General features: G+C 41.1%; 2 protein-coding genes across 5 annotated transcripts in view; both read right to left on the bottom strand.

Moving 5' to 3' along the window:
• Positions 1–2,656, bottom strand: part of FAM169A (family with sequence similarity 169 member A) — a 35,707-nt gene extending 33,051 nt beyond the window's left edge. Inside the window, exon 1 of one of the 4 annotated variants that reach the window (XM_058169179.1) lies at positions 2,043–2,656. Coding sequence is in view for 1 of the 4 variants with exons in the window: in XM_058169177.1 (XP_058025160.1) it covers positions 2,018–2,024 (7 nt within the window). In the remaining 3 variants the exon portion in view is untranslated. Of the gene's footprint in view, positions 1–1,869; positions 1,984–2,017 lie in introns of those variants that run through there. The other 3 variants (XM_058169177.1, XM_058169180.1, XM_058169181.1) reach the window with 3 other exon arrangements.
• A 9,125-nt stretch (positions 2,657–11,781) lies between these two features.
• LOC131191248 (uncharacterized) lies at positions 11,782–13,654 on the bottom strand. Its single transcript, XM_058169189.1, has 2 exons — positions 13,407–13,654; positions 11,782–13,259 (listed from the first exon to the last, which is right to left on the bottom strand). Exon 2 carries the CDS (start codon positions 12,931–12,933, stop codon positions 12,091–12,093), a length of 843 nt encoding a protein of 280 aa, XP_058025172.1. The 5' UTR covers positions 12,934–13,259; positions 13,407–13,654; the 3' UTR covers positions 11,782–12,090.
• Between the last annotated feature and the right edge of the window lie 966 nt (positions 13,655–14,620).

Below are 14,620 nucleotides of genomic sequence, written 5' to 3' on the forward strand. Positions count from 1 at the left end.
GATCAAAAAGGTAAAGAATCTGGTCCAAGGACATTTTTAATCTCAGGTATGAAAAGTATGAAAAGCATGAAAACCGGGGTTCAAAGTAAATGTAAATAAAGATATAAAATTTCCAGATTTTCATTTTTTTTAAATTAGGTGAAACTTAATTTTTAGCATAATTTGGAGAAATTTAATGTATTATGTACAATTAAATGTAAAAGTGTTTTTACAATGGTTTCCCACTGACTATCAGACAATAGTCTCTTTTCATATCTATGTAAATTCTAACTTGGAAAGGTAAGATAGAACTTATAAGGATTTCAGAACTCTTGCTTGCAACAATGATGCGTTTCACCTCTATTTAGCTCTATTTGTGGCTCTCAAAATAAACTTACAACATCAAGAGAAGTTCCTTTTCAACTTCCAAACCTTTAGACTTGTTCTGTGGTAATCAAGATCACGAGTTCATTGTTTCTATCTAATCTCCTCTGGAATAATGCATTGCTGCTTATTCCAGAGCACTTTCAGAATTTTGAGCCTCCCTCATATTTCTACAAGACAAGAACAGAACACTTGATTACAAATGCGATCAAGCTCACTCACAGACAACACACACAGATTGCTTCTTTATTCACTCATGAAAATGTCAGAGGAATTGTAATGATCTTGGTAGATAATTTACATAAATTATTTTGATAAAGTTTCTCCATGAAACAAACGCAATCTAGATAAAATTAAAATCTATTTTACCCAACTTTTCAACAAAGAATTTAAAAAGGATTCAGATTCTCATCCCAATCTTTCTGACCATACTTAAAATGATTATCCTTTAATTCTATATTTTCAACAGAAACGATTTAAGACTGAAAGAGCTCAATAAGATGGGCTCAATAAGTGGGTGAAAATTCGGGTTTTCAGTTGCTTTTGACACTGCACAGAAGGTTTAGTAGAACTTTCGGATATTTTGATTTTTAAAAGTAAAATAAATTTAAAAAGTGTTCCTTACTGTGCAATAAATGTTCTCTCCTCCTTCGATATCAGTTATAGATTTTTAGAAGAGAAACATCCCCAATAGGACTTCCTGAAGAGTACAGTAATTTTAAGGGGATAGTCTAACACTACTCCCATTCTTGAAAGATAGTATTAGTAGCTGCCATTGTATAAGTAACAAAACCAGAAGTATTAATTTTGATGAAGTACAAGGCCTCTTTCTATTGCAATAATTCACAAAACCATCAAGGCCCCTGTGTAAGTCAGATTGAGTATATTAAAAGTCTCATGAGCCAATTATGAATTCCCAAAAAGATAAAAGAAGTTACAGTCCTTCTTATTAGGCCTTAAAAATTGTTTTTTGCAATTTTTGCAAAACATTATAACATTATGCATATAAAAAAAACTTGTCCCTCATTCCTGATAGGAATTTACATAAAACTGTGCAAGAATGTAATACGTACATCCATATAGTCTATTATGTAACGTGCTTAGATTTGGACAACAATACATCTCTGTGGATCAAAACCTCCTTCATTTATTAAAACAAACGTAATTAAAGAATCAAACAACAATTTTCTTATAAAACAAGCCTTCTCAGACTGGAATCCCCTTCCCCAAGTATTGGATTTCAACTCCCAGAATTCCCAGCCAATATGGCATTGTCAATTACAGGGGCGGAAGGCATCACCCGCCTGCAAAAGGTTGCTATGAAAGACCCGCCGAGCACCGGCAAACCCTTCCACCATCCTCCAACGTAAAGCATTGCACACCCCGAACAGATGTCTGCAAATGGAGTAGTGCACATATTTCTCTCTCCCCACCCGGAGCCTTAAAAGGCGTCCTCCTATCGGACCACAAGCGCCGCCCGCCCTTTAACTACATTCATTGGCCTACCCGATAGGATCGCGCTATACAGAGGAAACAGAGGAGGAGGGTTGATCCAAAGGCGACCTGGGGAGGAAGGGAGGGCGGGAGTGTCGGAATTTCGCGCGACTGCCTCTCCTCGCCTCGCCTCCCCCAAATTACGTGGGAGAGCCGTTACCTTTCATTCAATCAGAAAGACGCACCGTAACCGGAGACGCGCCCCGCCGCCGCCGCCGTTCCCGGAAAGCCGCCTTAATTCATTCTCCACAGCTGAGGCCGACGCAAAGACCTCCCCAAGCGCGCGCCGCGTCCTACCGCTGCCCGCAGCCGGACAGGAGAGGTGGGCGTGCAAGGAGGGGGGGAAAAAAAAAACCCCAACCAGGCGGGGAAGGGGCGTGAAAGCGCCAAGCGCGCACTTTTGGCCCTTTCCTGGAAAGGTCGGAGGCGCGCCGGGTGGAGTCCTACTGGAAGGAGTGGGCGGGTGGGCGATGATACGGGAGACCAGCACTCCCAACGTTACAGGCGCGCACCTCCGGCGCTCGCAGCCTACCTGCCCGAAGCAGACTGGCCCAGAGCCTTGGGAGAGGCGGGCGTAAGAGCGCGTAAAAAAAAAAAAGAGGAGGGAGAGGCAAGAGCGAGCGAGCGCTTTGCCTCAGCGCCTGGTTCCCCCCGCCCACCACCTGGCTTGTCTGAAGACTGGCGCAGCCGCCTCCCTGCAAGTGAGGGGACCGAAACTCCTGCGTTACTCCACAGTGGCGAGTCGGGGATTTCTACCAAGGGGCTGTTCCGCGCCTCCCGAGATCCAACGCCCCGCCAGCCTCGGAGTCGGCCTGGCTCCCCAGAAGAGGAGGGGGAAAGAGGAGGAGAGGCAAGAGCGAGCGAGCGCTTTGCCTCAGCGCCTGGTTCCCCCCGCCCACCACCTGGCTTGTCTGAAGACTGGCGCAGCCGCCTCCCTGCAAGTGAGGGGACCGAAACTCCTGCGTTACTCCACAGTGGCGAGTCGGGGATTTCTACCAAGGGGCTGTTCCGCGCCTCCCGAGATCCAACGCCCCGCCAGCCTCGGAGTCGGCCTGGCTCCCCAGAAGAGGAGGGGGAAAGAGGAGGAGGAGACTGGTACGCCTCGGCTAGGCGCATCCGCAGGTTATCATCAGCCCAAAGCGAGCTGGCTTCTCCAACGGCCCCTAGTGCACTAACCACTCACTTTGGCCAAGCAGCCGCTTTCCGCTCGATCTGCCAAGGAAAGTGGAGCTCTTGACTGGAGAGGGGCTGCCCCGGTTTAAAGTCCACCTAGGCTCTCCGCCTCCTCTTCCTGATACCCTCGCGGCTTCTGCCAGGCAGGCGCTGATCTGATCACCGCCCTCCCTCCCCTTCGGCTCTCCCTCTCCGCGCTCTCTTCTCCGTGCCTGGCGCGTTCATTCTGCAACGTCTGGAGCCTTCAGAGGTGCCCGCTTCGGCTTCGCCTGCCACTTCCCTCTTCGCCGCATCCCTCAGCCGGCCAGGAGCCAGCCAGCCGCCGCTACGAACAAAAGGAAATTATGGGCGCAGATCACCAGATCTGGTGGCCCCAATCAAGGACAGCTTTTTGGAAGCTTGCAAAGACAATGACGGCCAGACGATTGATTATAAATGCAAATTTTAAAGGAAACGATGACGCGATCAACCTGCCCAGCGTCAAATATATTTGTATTTCAATCGGGAAGCCTTTTCTTTTTTTCTTTTCACCCTGATGTGCTGCTTGCAGTGTTCTTTCAGCAATGGCTGCAACTGTTCCAGAGAACAATACTGGGTGACTGATTGGTGATAGGATAGTGCAGGCAACATGGAAAGCCAAGTGATGGAGATAGAAAAGGTCACGGACATTTTGGAAGGGTAGCATTGCATTTGATTTCATTCTGGTAGAGAAAACAGCAGTACGACTAACGAAGCAGCGTCATAAAAATGTGGCAAGATTAGCATGTTTGACCAAAAAGAGATTTGGCCCACTGAGAATGGATCTTTTTGCTCTCAATCAGTTGAAAAGGGTCGGTGTAGCTTCTGAAAAATTTTCATACTCCTGCAAAGGAAAAACAAACAGCAGGTGTTAGCATTAGTAGCTAGGTGTTTAACTATAACATTCATATACATAGAATTACTCAAGAGGTATTCTTCATATTTTTTGTTCATATAAAATCAATTTCTCAAGATTCCTGGAATGTAGATTTAATCTTTTTTGTGTATGTGTAAAATATAAAAAATATCAAGATGAAAAAAAGCAAATCAAGAAAAATTTGGGAATATGCATATTTATTCTTGTATTCATACAAATGTGATCTTAAGAATATAAGCATGTTATATATTCCATGTTTATTTCCAGAACATGTTTATAGGTAATGGTTTATTTATATCCCTTAAAAAGATTTTAAATAGAGATCCTTTGCTATTACATTATTTTTTGCCAAAACATTTGGGAAAGAAGAATTTTCCATTCTGATTCAGAGAAAAAGGTGCTTGCATTTTCTATAATTTTTCAGTTATAGACCTAATAACCAGCAATAGGAATTTCTTGTATTGCAACAGTGAAAGTCTTACGTTTAAGGGTAGGGTTTTTGTTTGCTTATTTGATTTTTTAATTAAGTATAGAATAGAACATAAATTCTGTGAAAAGATACAGACATTAATTTTGGTCATAAGGTGCTAAAAGTAACTATTGATATGAAACAATATCAGTCTATTCAATAGTATTTATAACGACTAAAATCACTACTGTATTCTGTGCCTGTTTATTATGAAAGTTTGGTAAAAACAGAGAAACTATAGTAGTTTCCTGGTTCTCCAAACATTTTGTATATTTATTTTCTCTATACATAACACTATGACCGTACTACTGTGATCAGTGGCCATATACTCTAATAAGCAGAGGATCTCAGCCTCACTTATCATCAGTAAGGTTGCTTACAATATGCGTGTGTAGATGCCTATTTTCTATTTTAAAGGCATATTTTATTTTCATATACAAAATTCATAAATTAAAGCTATTTGAACTTATCAGCTTTATGTGCATGCTTGTGGATTTACCTGCTTCTGAGAAAAGTGCAAATTTTTGTCAAAATGTATATTCCAAAAATACCCAGAAGCATTCTTAGAAATAAAATAGTGAGTAATTGCAGTAGTGAGTAATTGGAATATGCCCACCTATCCATGTTAAAAAACAAAGAAGATGAGGTAATAATAGTAGTTTAAGCCAGTAATCAGACACAATATAAAACACAATACATCAAATTAATACAGTAGCTCACAATAATCTAATATCACAACTAAAGCCTGAGTTTCCATGGAGTTGCCTAGTATATTAGAGGGAGTAACATTGAATAATCTCATCAGATTGCCTTCTAACGAGAATGTTTTGTGATTGGCCACCAAAATCATGATAGCCATTTTGTGAAAATGCCATAAACGTAGAATGCAGAATTATTCATAGGTTGTAATGGTATGTGGGACAGACAGCTGGGACGCTGTGTAAAGAGATGTTGTCCTGGAACAGGCAGATAAGAGACAACATAATCCTTGGCTACACAGTGGACAAGACTCTGTAGACTCAAAGACTCAAAAGAAACCCTAGTTTCTCAGGCTGTAAAGGAGGTGGAGTGGGGTGGGGAGAGCATTGTATTTTCATTCTTGCAAGATTCTGTCAGTGTAGCTTTATATTAATAACAGAATTAGTTTATTTGATTCCTATCTGGTTTACTCATAAGTGATATCAATCTTCTGTCAATAAAGCTTTATAATACAGTATAATTAGTTCATCTAGTTGTGATTCCTACCTAGTTTACCTCATGAGGCCAACACTAATCTTCTGTATGAAAGACGATTCCCCCTCCCTCATCAACTTACAGCCCAAGAAACTAGAGTGGTACTGAGCCTCTTGCCTTGCTCACTATCTTGCTACAAGCTGTGCTGTCTCTTATCAGACTGTTCTCTTGGCAGTGTCTCTTCGCCCAGTCTCAAGGTCTCTCCCACATACCATTACAAAGGAAAAAAATGAAGTTCTCAGTCTCTTTCAAATCCAACTTCAACTGCTAAAAAACCTGGTGCGATAACCATGTAAATTGTTGTAGCAGAGCAGCTAAGCCAATAAAATTGAAACCTGGAGGTTTCAAAATTTCCCCCAAATTGTACGAATCTTCACAAGGGGTCTTGGCCCACCACCTGTTTTGGGATAGCAACTTGGTACTTCCTGCTGCCATCACCAGTTTCCTAGGAGGTGCCGCACCTGATATTCTTCCCCTAATATTACTGTGCAGAACAAAGTCACCACAACTGATGCTGCTTTAATCAGAAAATCATATCATTTACTACTCAAGACATGAAAAACGAGGAAGAGAATGTTTTCATAAAGCAAAATATAGTAAAGACAGATCCCACTATGGGAGAAATTGATGTTGCTTAAATATACATAAATAAATAAATAATACAAATTTAGATACAATCTAGTCAATCATATTAATCAGACTTTGTGGGCAACTCTTTAATATGAAGTTACTCAATTTTATGCTTCAACCACAGATGAAGAAGAAGAGGAAAGAAGGTTGATTAGTTGATAAAGTCCAATCTGAAATTGGCAGAATTTACAAGCTAGATGTCTGCCTCTGATTGGAGACTAGGATGCCAAAGTTGCAAATAGTAAGAAGGAAAATGTAGATGGATTATAGAGCTAGAAAAGAGAAACGGAACAAGGGAATGACTTGCTAGTATCTTCAATCCAGTGCTTTCTTTATTGCTAATACAGTTTTCAGATAAAAGGACATGTATACATAAGATAAAATACAATAAATCAAATTGACTATATTATTGATATATTATTGATACAAAGAAGTGGAAGAGCTCAATTATAACAACAAAGATGTGGCCAGGGGCCAATTGTGAAGCAGATTACAAACTGTTTATATACAAGGTCCAAGTCAAGCTAAATTGGAGAAAAATGGTAAGCACTTTCCACAATATGATCTGACCCATATATCTCCATTTTCAAGGAGAACATCAGGGCTTATTTTGAACCTTGCTGATAGGATAGTAAGCTGGCAGGAATACTAATACCCTAGATCAGGGCTGTCAAACTTGCAGCTCACGGGCTGGATGCCCAGTTTAGCAAAGAGGAAAAAAAGTTGTGATACGTCACGTGAAGCCTCCATGACAACACGGGTTTGACACCCCTCCCCTAGATGATAGGCTCAAGATCCAGATGGAACTTGACAGACATGAACACTGGGCCCTATCTAACAAAATAAAATTCAATGTAGAGAAAAGTAAAGTGTTACAGTTAGGCAAGGAAATCCAAAAGGACACATACAGACTGGGTGAAACCAGGCTTAATAGCAGTAACTATTGGAGTCTTAGTGGTCAACCAGTTAAATATGAGCCAGCAGTTTGTGATGGCAGCCAAAAAAGCCAATACAATCCTAAATTGTATTAACAGGTATACAATCAAGATCAAGTGAGGTACTAATACCACTCTATAAAGACTTAGTAAGACCACACCTAGAATACTGCATCCCGTTTTGGTCACCACCCCTTATAAAAAAGATGTTGAGACTCTAGAAGTGCAGAGAAAAGCAACCAAAATGATTAGGGGACTGGAGGCTAAAACACAATGAACAGTTGCAAGTACTCAGTATGGCTAGTCTAGTGAAGAGAAGGACCAGGGAAGACATGATAGCAGTATTCCAATATTTGAGGGCTTGCCAAAGAGAGGAGGGGGTCAACCTTCCTATAAAAGACTACTTCAGCTTCAATCACAATATTACAAGAGCAAAAAATAGATTCAAGCTAAATGTCAACCGCTTCAAATTTGATTGCAGAAAATATGACTTCTGTAACAGAGTTGTTAATGCTTGGAACTCATTACCTGACTCCATAGTCTCTATCAAAATCCCAAAATCTTCAACCAAAAACTGTCTACTATTGACCTCACCCCCTTGCTAAGAGGATTATAAGGGGCGTGCATAAGAGCACAATAGTGCCTACCGTTCCTGTCCTATTGTTCCCTTCATTATATCAAATTAATATAGTTGATGCATATTTTTTACTTATATATTTTCTTCAAGACATGTTGTTTTATCTATGACAATTGTTTGTGTATGCTGTTGTGACAAAAGAAATTTTTTAAAAAAAGCTATTTTCCAAGGCACCTGAAAGATAGACAAGGAATAATGGATGGAAGCTGATCAAGGAGAAATTCAACCTAAAAGTAAGGAGAAATTTTCTGACAGACGATCCACCAATGGAACAGCTTGCCTTTGGAAGTTCATCACTGGAGGCTTTCAAGAAGGATTGGATTGTGATTTGTCAGGAATGGTGTAGGATCTCCTGCTTGGGGGGGGGGGGGTTGGACTAGATGACCTACAAGGTCCCTTCCAACTCTGTTAACCTGTTATCTGTTAGATAGCAATGCAATGCTCAGATCAGGAAAAAGTGAAATTGTTGCATGAAATTAAACACATTTTTAAGGATGAATGTAAAAAGAGACTTGTCAAAGATTAAAAAGACAGAAAGAAAGCAAACTGGAAGTCAGAACAAATGCTGGAAGTTGCAAGAGAAGTCAAAACCAAGAAAGATGCAAAGATCTCAGAAATAACCTGAGAATAGTTAGAAAAAACAAGCAATATTACAATATCTGTGAAGATGGAAAAATAGTTTTCCAAAATGTCTTTGAACTCAGAAGGAGAGTCTGACCTTGAATTCTTATCCTAAAATTGCCAATGAACATATAGTAACAGATTAAAAAACACTCAACTAAAATGGAAGAAGTGTACTAAAATTCTGTACAGTAGAGATCTCAATGCTCAAGATATCTAGAAGATGTTCTCTATTTATAAGAACATTTAATAGAAGAATGTAAACTTAAATAAGTAGTCTGATCATTAGTATGTCTAAAGACTAAAGGAACTCATGGAAGAATCAGTAAGGATTCTAATCAAACTATGCCAACAAAGCAGGAGAACAACCCAATGGCATTGGAAGAGGTCTGTCTACATATCCAAAGAAAGGAGAGCATTTATATATCCTTTGGTTTCACACTGTAGCAAAACAATGTATAGATCATTTAACATGGATTACAGCCATACATGGAAAAGGAGACGCTTGATGTCAACTTTATTTTAGAAAAGGCAAAAAAACCAATTACTGATGCACGCTGGATAATTGAGAATGCCAAAGAAATCAGTATGTTCTTCATTGATTTTAAAAAGGCTTTTGATTGTGCACACACCTCTCACTGTCCTCATGAAAAATCTATATAAAGGACAGGAAACTATTGTCTGAATAGAACAATAGTTTGGCAAGAGAATGATACAAGGTTGCATATTCTCCCTTTATTTATTCAGCCTATAGGTGGTGAACCTATGGCAGGCGTGCCAGAGGTGGCACGCAGAGCCCTCTCTGTGGGCACGTGAGCCATCGCCCCAGCTCAGCTCCGGCTAGCTGGTCTTTGGGTCTCTGCTGTGCATGCGCGGGGGCCGGGCACATGTGGAGGTGCATGCAAGTGCAGGGGTGCATGCAGGGGCCATGTGCGCATGCATGGGAGCACATGCAGGGGCTGCATACGCAGGCAAGGGGCGCATGTGGGAGCCGCATGTGCATGTGCTTTGCATTTTGGGGGTTTGTGCATGAGTGCACACATGAACACTTTGGGCACTCGGTCTGGAAAAGGTTAGCCCTCACTGGCCTATATGTTGAATATACTGTATATTGAGGGAAGTTGCAATGGAAGAAGGTGAACATTGTTTAAAGTGACAAGTAGAAATAGCAGAAACTTGAGCTATGCTAAAGCCTTTATCTGGCAGCTGAAAATTCAAAGGATCCACAAGCTCTATTGATTAAAGCCAAAGAGCGTAAGGAAGAAATGGGACTAAGATTAAATACGAAGATCAAACTAACAAGAACCACAGTCTTAGAACTGACGCAGAGCTACTTCAGTAGAGATATTGAAGTGGTGAATAATTTCTGCCTTTTAGGATCAACTATCATAAGTAAAAGAATAAGCAGATAAGAATCACACCACAGACTAACATCTGATAGGGTAGCAATAAAGATCTTGGAAAATAGCATGTTTATACCTATAATAATCAGAACTGGGCAGTCAATGGTTTTTTTTTCCTTGTGACACACCATGGAGACAACAGTTGGATTTTGAAGAAATAGGACAGAAAGATTATTGATGTTTTGGTGTTGGAGAAATCTCTTGAAAATACCATGGAAGGATAGAAAAATAAATGGTTCATAAAATAAATTAAGGGATGCGGTGGCTCAGTGGCTAAGATGCTGAGCTTGTCGATCGAAAGGATGGCAGTTCAGTGGTTCAAATCCCTAGTGCCGCATACTGGGGTGAGCTCCAGTAGATGTAGTGCAGAGCCATATTAACAGCATCATCTGTTGATCTATTTGCTTGGTATGCAAATTGCAAGGGGTCTAACAGCGGATCCATGATGGTTTTCAAGTAGGAAAGCACTAGCCTTTCAAAGGTTTTCATGACTACAGATGTTAAAGCAACTGGTCTGTAGTCATTCAGTTCCTTGATGGTGGGCTTCTTCGGCACTGGGATGATGGTAGAGCGTTTGAAGCAAGAAGGAACATAACACATCTCTAGTGATTTATTGAAAATATGGGTGAAGATGGGGGCCAATTGGTCAGCACAGACTTTTAAGCAAGAAGGAGTTATCTTGTCTGGGCCTGGAGCTTTTCCTGGCTTTTGTCTGTGAAATAGGTCCTGCACTTCCTTTTCTGTGATCACTAGGGGTTGTGAACCCAATGAAATGGGGTCAGTTGTAGGAGGATTGGCTGTTGTTGGTGTGTCTGAGATGGGGGTTGTGGAGATAGGTGGCTGTAGTTTCCTTTCAAATCTGCAGTAAAACTCATTCAGGTCATCTGCCAGTTGTTGATTACCTTCAGCCTGGGAAGGAGGTGTGCCATAGCCGGCAATATTTTTAAGAGTTTTCCACATGTTTGCTGGTTCATTTGCTGAAAACTGATTCTTTAGCTTTTCATAGTAGCTTCTTTTTGCTGCTCTGATCTCCCTTGTTAGTGCATTTCTGGCCTGATTGTACAGCATTTTATCACCTTTTCTGTAGGCTTCCTCTTTGGAATGTCGTAGCTGCTTAAGTTTAGGTGTGAACCAAGGTTTGTTGTTACTGTATATTTGCAAGTTCCTTGTAGGTACACATAGGTCTTCACAGAAGCTGACATATGATGTTACAGTATCTGTGAGTTCATCCAGGTCTGCAGAGGTATCTTCAAAGTGACAAGTAGAAATAGCAGAAACTTGAGCTATGCTAAAGCCTTTATCTGGCAGCTGAAAATTCAAAGGATCCACAAGCTCTATTGATTAAAGCCAAAGAGCATAAGGAAGAAATGGGACTAAGATTAAATACGAAGATCAAACTAGCAAGAACCACAGTCTTAGAATTGACGCAGAGATATTTCAGTAGGGATACTGAAGTGGTGAATAATTTCTGCCTTTTAGGATCAACTATCATAAGTAAAAGAATAAGCAGATAAGAATCACACCACAGACTAACATCTGATAGGGCAGCAATAAAGATCTTGGAAAATATAATAATCAGAACTGGGCAGTCAATGTTTTTTTTTTCCTTGTGACACACCATGGAGACAACAGTTGGATTTTGAAGAAATAGGACAGAAAGATTATTGATGTTTTGGTGTTTTCAATCTCTTGAAAATACCATGGAAGGATAGAAAAATAAATGGTTCATAAAATAAATTAAGGGATGCAGTGGCTCAGTGGCTAAGATGCTGAGCTTGTTGATCGAAAGGATGGCAGTTCAGTGGTTCAAATCCCTAGTGCCGCATACTGGGGTGAGCTCCAGTAGATGTAGTGCAGAGCCATATTAACAGCATCATCTGTTGATCTATTTGCTTGGTATGCAAATTGCAAGGGGTCTAACAGCGGATCCATGATGGTTTTCAAGTAGGAAAGCACTAGCCTTTCAAAGGTTTTCATGACTACAGATGTTAAAGCAACTGGTCTGTAGTCATTCAGTTCCTTGATGGTGGGCTTCTTCGGCACTGGGATGATGGTAGAGCGTTTGAAGCAAGAAGGAACATAGCACATCTCTAGTGATTTATTGAAAATATGGGTGAAGATGGGGGCCAATTGGTCAGCACAGACTTTTAAGCAAGAAGGAGTTATCTTGTCTGGGCCTGGAGCTTTTCCTGGCTTTTGTCTGTGAAATAGGTCCTGCACTTCCTTTTCTGTGATCACTAGGGGTGTGAACCCAATGAAATGGGGTCAGTTGTAGGAGGCTTGGCTGTTGTTGGTGTGTCTGAGATGGGGGTTGTGGAGATAGGTGGCTGTAGTTTCCTTTCAAACCTGCAGTAAAACTCATTCAGGTCATCTGCCAGTTGTTGATTACCTTCAGCCTGGGAAGGAGGTTTGCCATAGCCGGTGATATTTTTAAGAGTTTTCCACATGTTTGCTGGTTCATTTGCTGAAAACTGATTCTTTAGCTTTTCAGAGTAGCTTCTTTTTGCTGCTCTGATCTCCCTTGTTAGTGCATTTCTGGCCTGATTGTACAGCATTTTATCACCTTTTCTGTAGGCTTCCTCTTTGGAATGTCGTAGCTGCTTAAGTTTAGGTGTGAACCAAGGTTTGTTGTTACTGTATATTTGCAAGTTCCTTGTAGGTACACATAGGTCTTCACAGAAGCTGACATATGATGTTACAGTATCTGTGAGTTCATCCAGGTCTGCAGAGGTATCTTCAAAAATATTCCAATCAGTGCAGTCAAAGCATGCCTGTAGCTTTAATTTTGACTCCTCCGTCCAGGTCTTCACTGATTTAATTGTTGGTTTTGTGGTTTTAAGTCTTTGCCTGTAAGCAGGTACAAGGTGAATCATGCAATGATCAGAGTGTCCTACAGCTGCACGTGGTAAAGACCGATAAGCATCTTTTAGTGTTGTGTAGCAATGGTCTAGAGTATTCTTGCCTCTGGTGGGACAATTGACATGCTGAAAGTATTTTGGTAGCTCTTTCCTTAAGTTTGCCTTGTTTAGATCTCCCAAAACAATGGCCAGTGAATCAGGGTGTTTGGCTTCAGCCTCCATGATTTGGTCAGCTAGAGTTCATAATGTCTTGTTTACACAGGCTTGTGGTGGGACATAAACAGCAATTAGAAGAAATGAGGAAAATTCATGAGGCGAATAGTATGGTTTGCAGTTGATAATTAAAGTCTCTAAATTGTCACCGAATTTGTAAATTACTTTTAAATCTTGACACCAATTGTTGTTAATATATAGGCATAAGCCTCCTCCTTTCTTTTTACCAGATGTTTCTGTAATCCTGTCTGATCGTTCAATCTGAAACCCTGGAATGTTCAGGCTGCTATCTTCAATTGATTCATTTAACCAGGTTTCAGAGAAGCATAGGACTGCTGAATTGCGAAAATCAGAATAGTATTTGTTTAAGAGGAGTATTTCATCCATCTTATTTGCAAGTGAACTTATATTTGTTAGGAAAATTGAAGGCAGAGGAGTTTTAATGCGATTTCTTAATCTGTTTAAGATCCCAGCTCGTTTACCTCTCTTCCTTCGCTTCCGTCGTTTGGTTTTTTTAGTAATCCATGGCTCCGTGGGAATTGCCTCCTCCTGTGTTAGAATCTCCTCCGTGTTTGTAAAGACAGGCGGGGGTGAGATCAAAGAAAGCTGCTCCTTAAAGAAATGTTGCTTAATTTTTAGCAGATGGTCTCGTGAGTAGGAAATCCGTAGTGAGTCACAGAGAACAATTAGAAATAAAGAAACCATTAGAGAGCATTTCACCGAGGCAGCCTTCGTCGGCGCCATCTGCGGGGGGGGGGGGGGGATAAAAAATGCAAGTAGAAAAATAGGGACCACCTTTGGTGGGAAGGTAACAGCGTTCCGTGCACCTTTGGCGTTAAGTCATGCCAGCCACATGACCACGGAGACGTCTTCGGACAGCGCTGGCTCTTCGGCTTTGAAACGGAGATGAGCATCGCCCCCTAGAGTCGGCAACGACTAGTACATATGTGCGAGAGGAACCTTTACCTTTACCTTTAAAATAAATCAATTCAGCGTTCTCACTTGAAGCACCAGTCTCAAATTACCATGTCTAGAACCATTATATTAAAACCTAATTCTCTTTAGAAGTTTTGCTGCTGGGAAAGGTAAAAGGAAAGAGAAGAGGACAACCGGCATCAAAGTGAATGGATTTTAATTACAGTAGTGATTACTGTATGGTTGTACCATTAGAAGACCTAAAGTGCCAGATTGGGGTCAGATCATCCTGTAAAAGGTTTATTTATATCGGGGTGCTTAGATCTGGTCCCCGTGACAGGCCTGGAAACAGCAAAGGACTTGCCTCTGCAAGCCTCTGCAAGTGAAAATGGAGCTCTGGAGGGCCGCACGTGGCCCCCCTACATCCCACTTTGTCAGTTCACTGAGACAGGAGTCTCTTGTCTATGGGGATTCTTCAGTTGATGCTGGAAACATGGAGGCTGATTGGAAAGATGGTTTATTGGCAAACAGGACCACATGGGTTTTAGGTTCTGGGCAGCTGACCAATTGGTTTGATGGGTTTTTATACAGTTTGTTCTACAGCATTTTGTAATTTAGAGGTTTGTTTTGTGTATTTTGAGTAGTTTGTCTCGTGAAAGCCGGCAATGACTTTGGGTTTTTAATCTTGTTTAACAAATGTAATTAATCCTAGATGCTGGCCTCCTTGGGGTTTTAATCCTGTCTTGAATGGATTACCAAATCTGCATTTTTAAAGGTGACC

The sequence above is a fragment of the Ahaetulla prasina genome, chromosome 2 (genome assembly GCF_028640845.1).
Source record: "Ahaetulla prasina isolate Xishuangbanna chromosome 2, ASM2864084v1, whole genome shotgun sequence".
NCBI lineage: Eukaryota > Metazoa > Chordata > Lepidosauria > Squamata > Colubridae > Ahaetulla > Ahaetulla prasina.

Coding starts and splice junctions, on each gene's coding strand:
- LOC131191248 (XM_058169189.1), bottom strand. CDS start 12,933: ATGGAGGCTGAAGCCAAACACCCTGATTCACTGGCCATTGTTTTGGGA.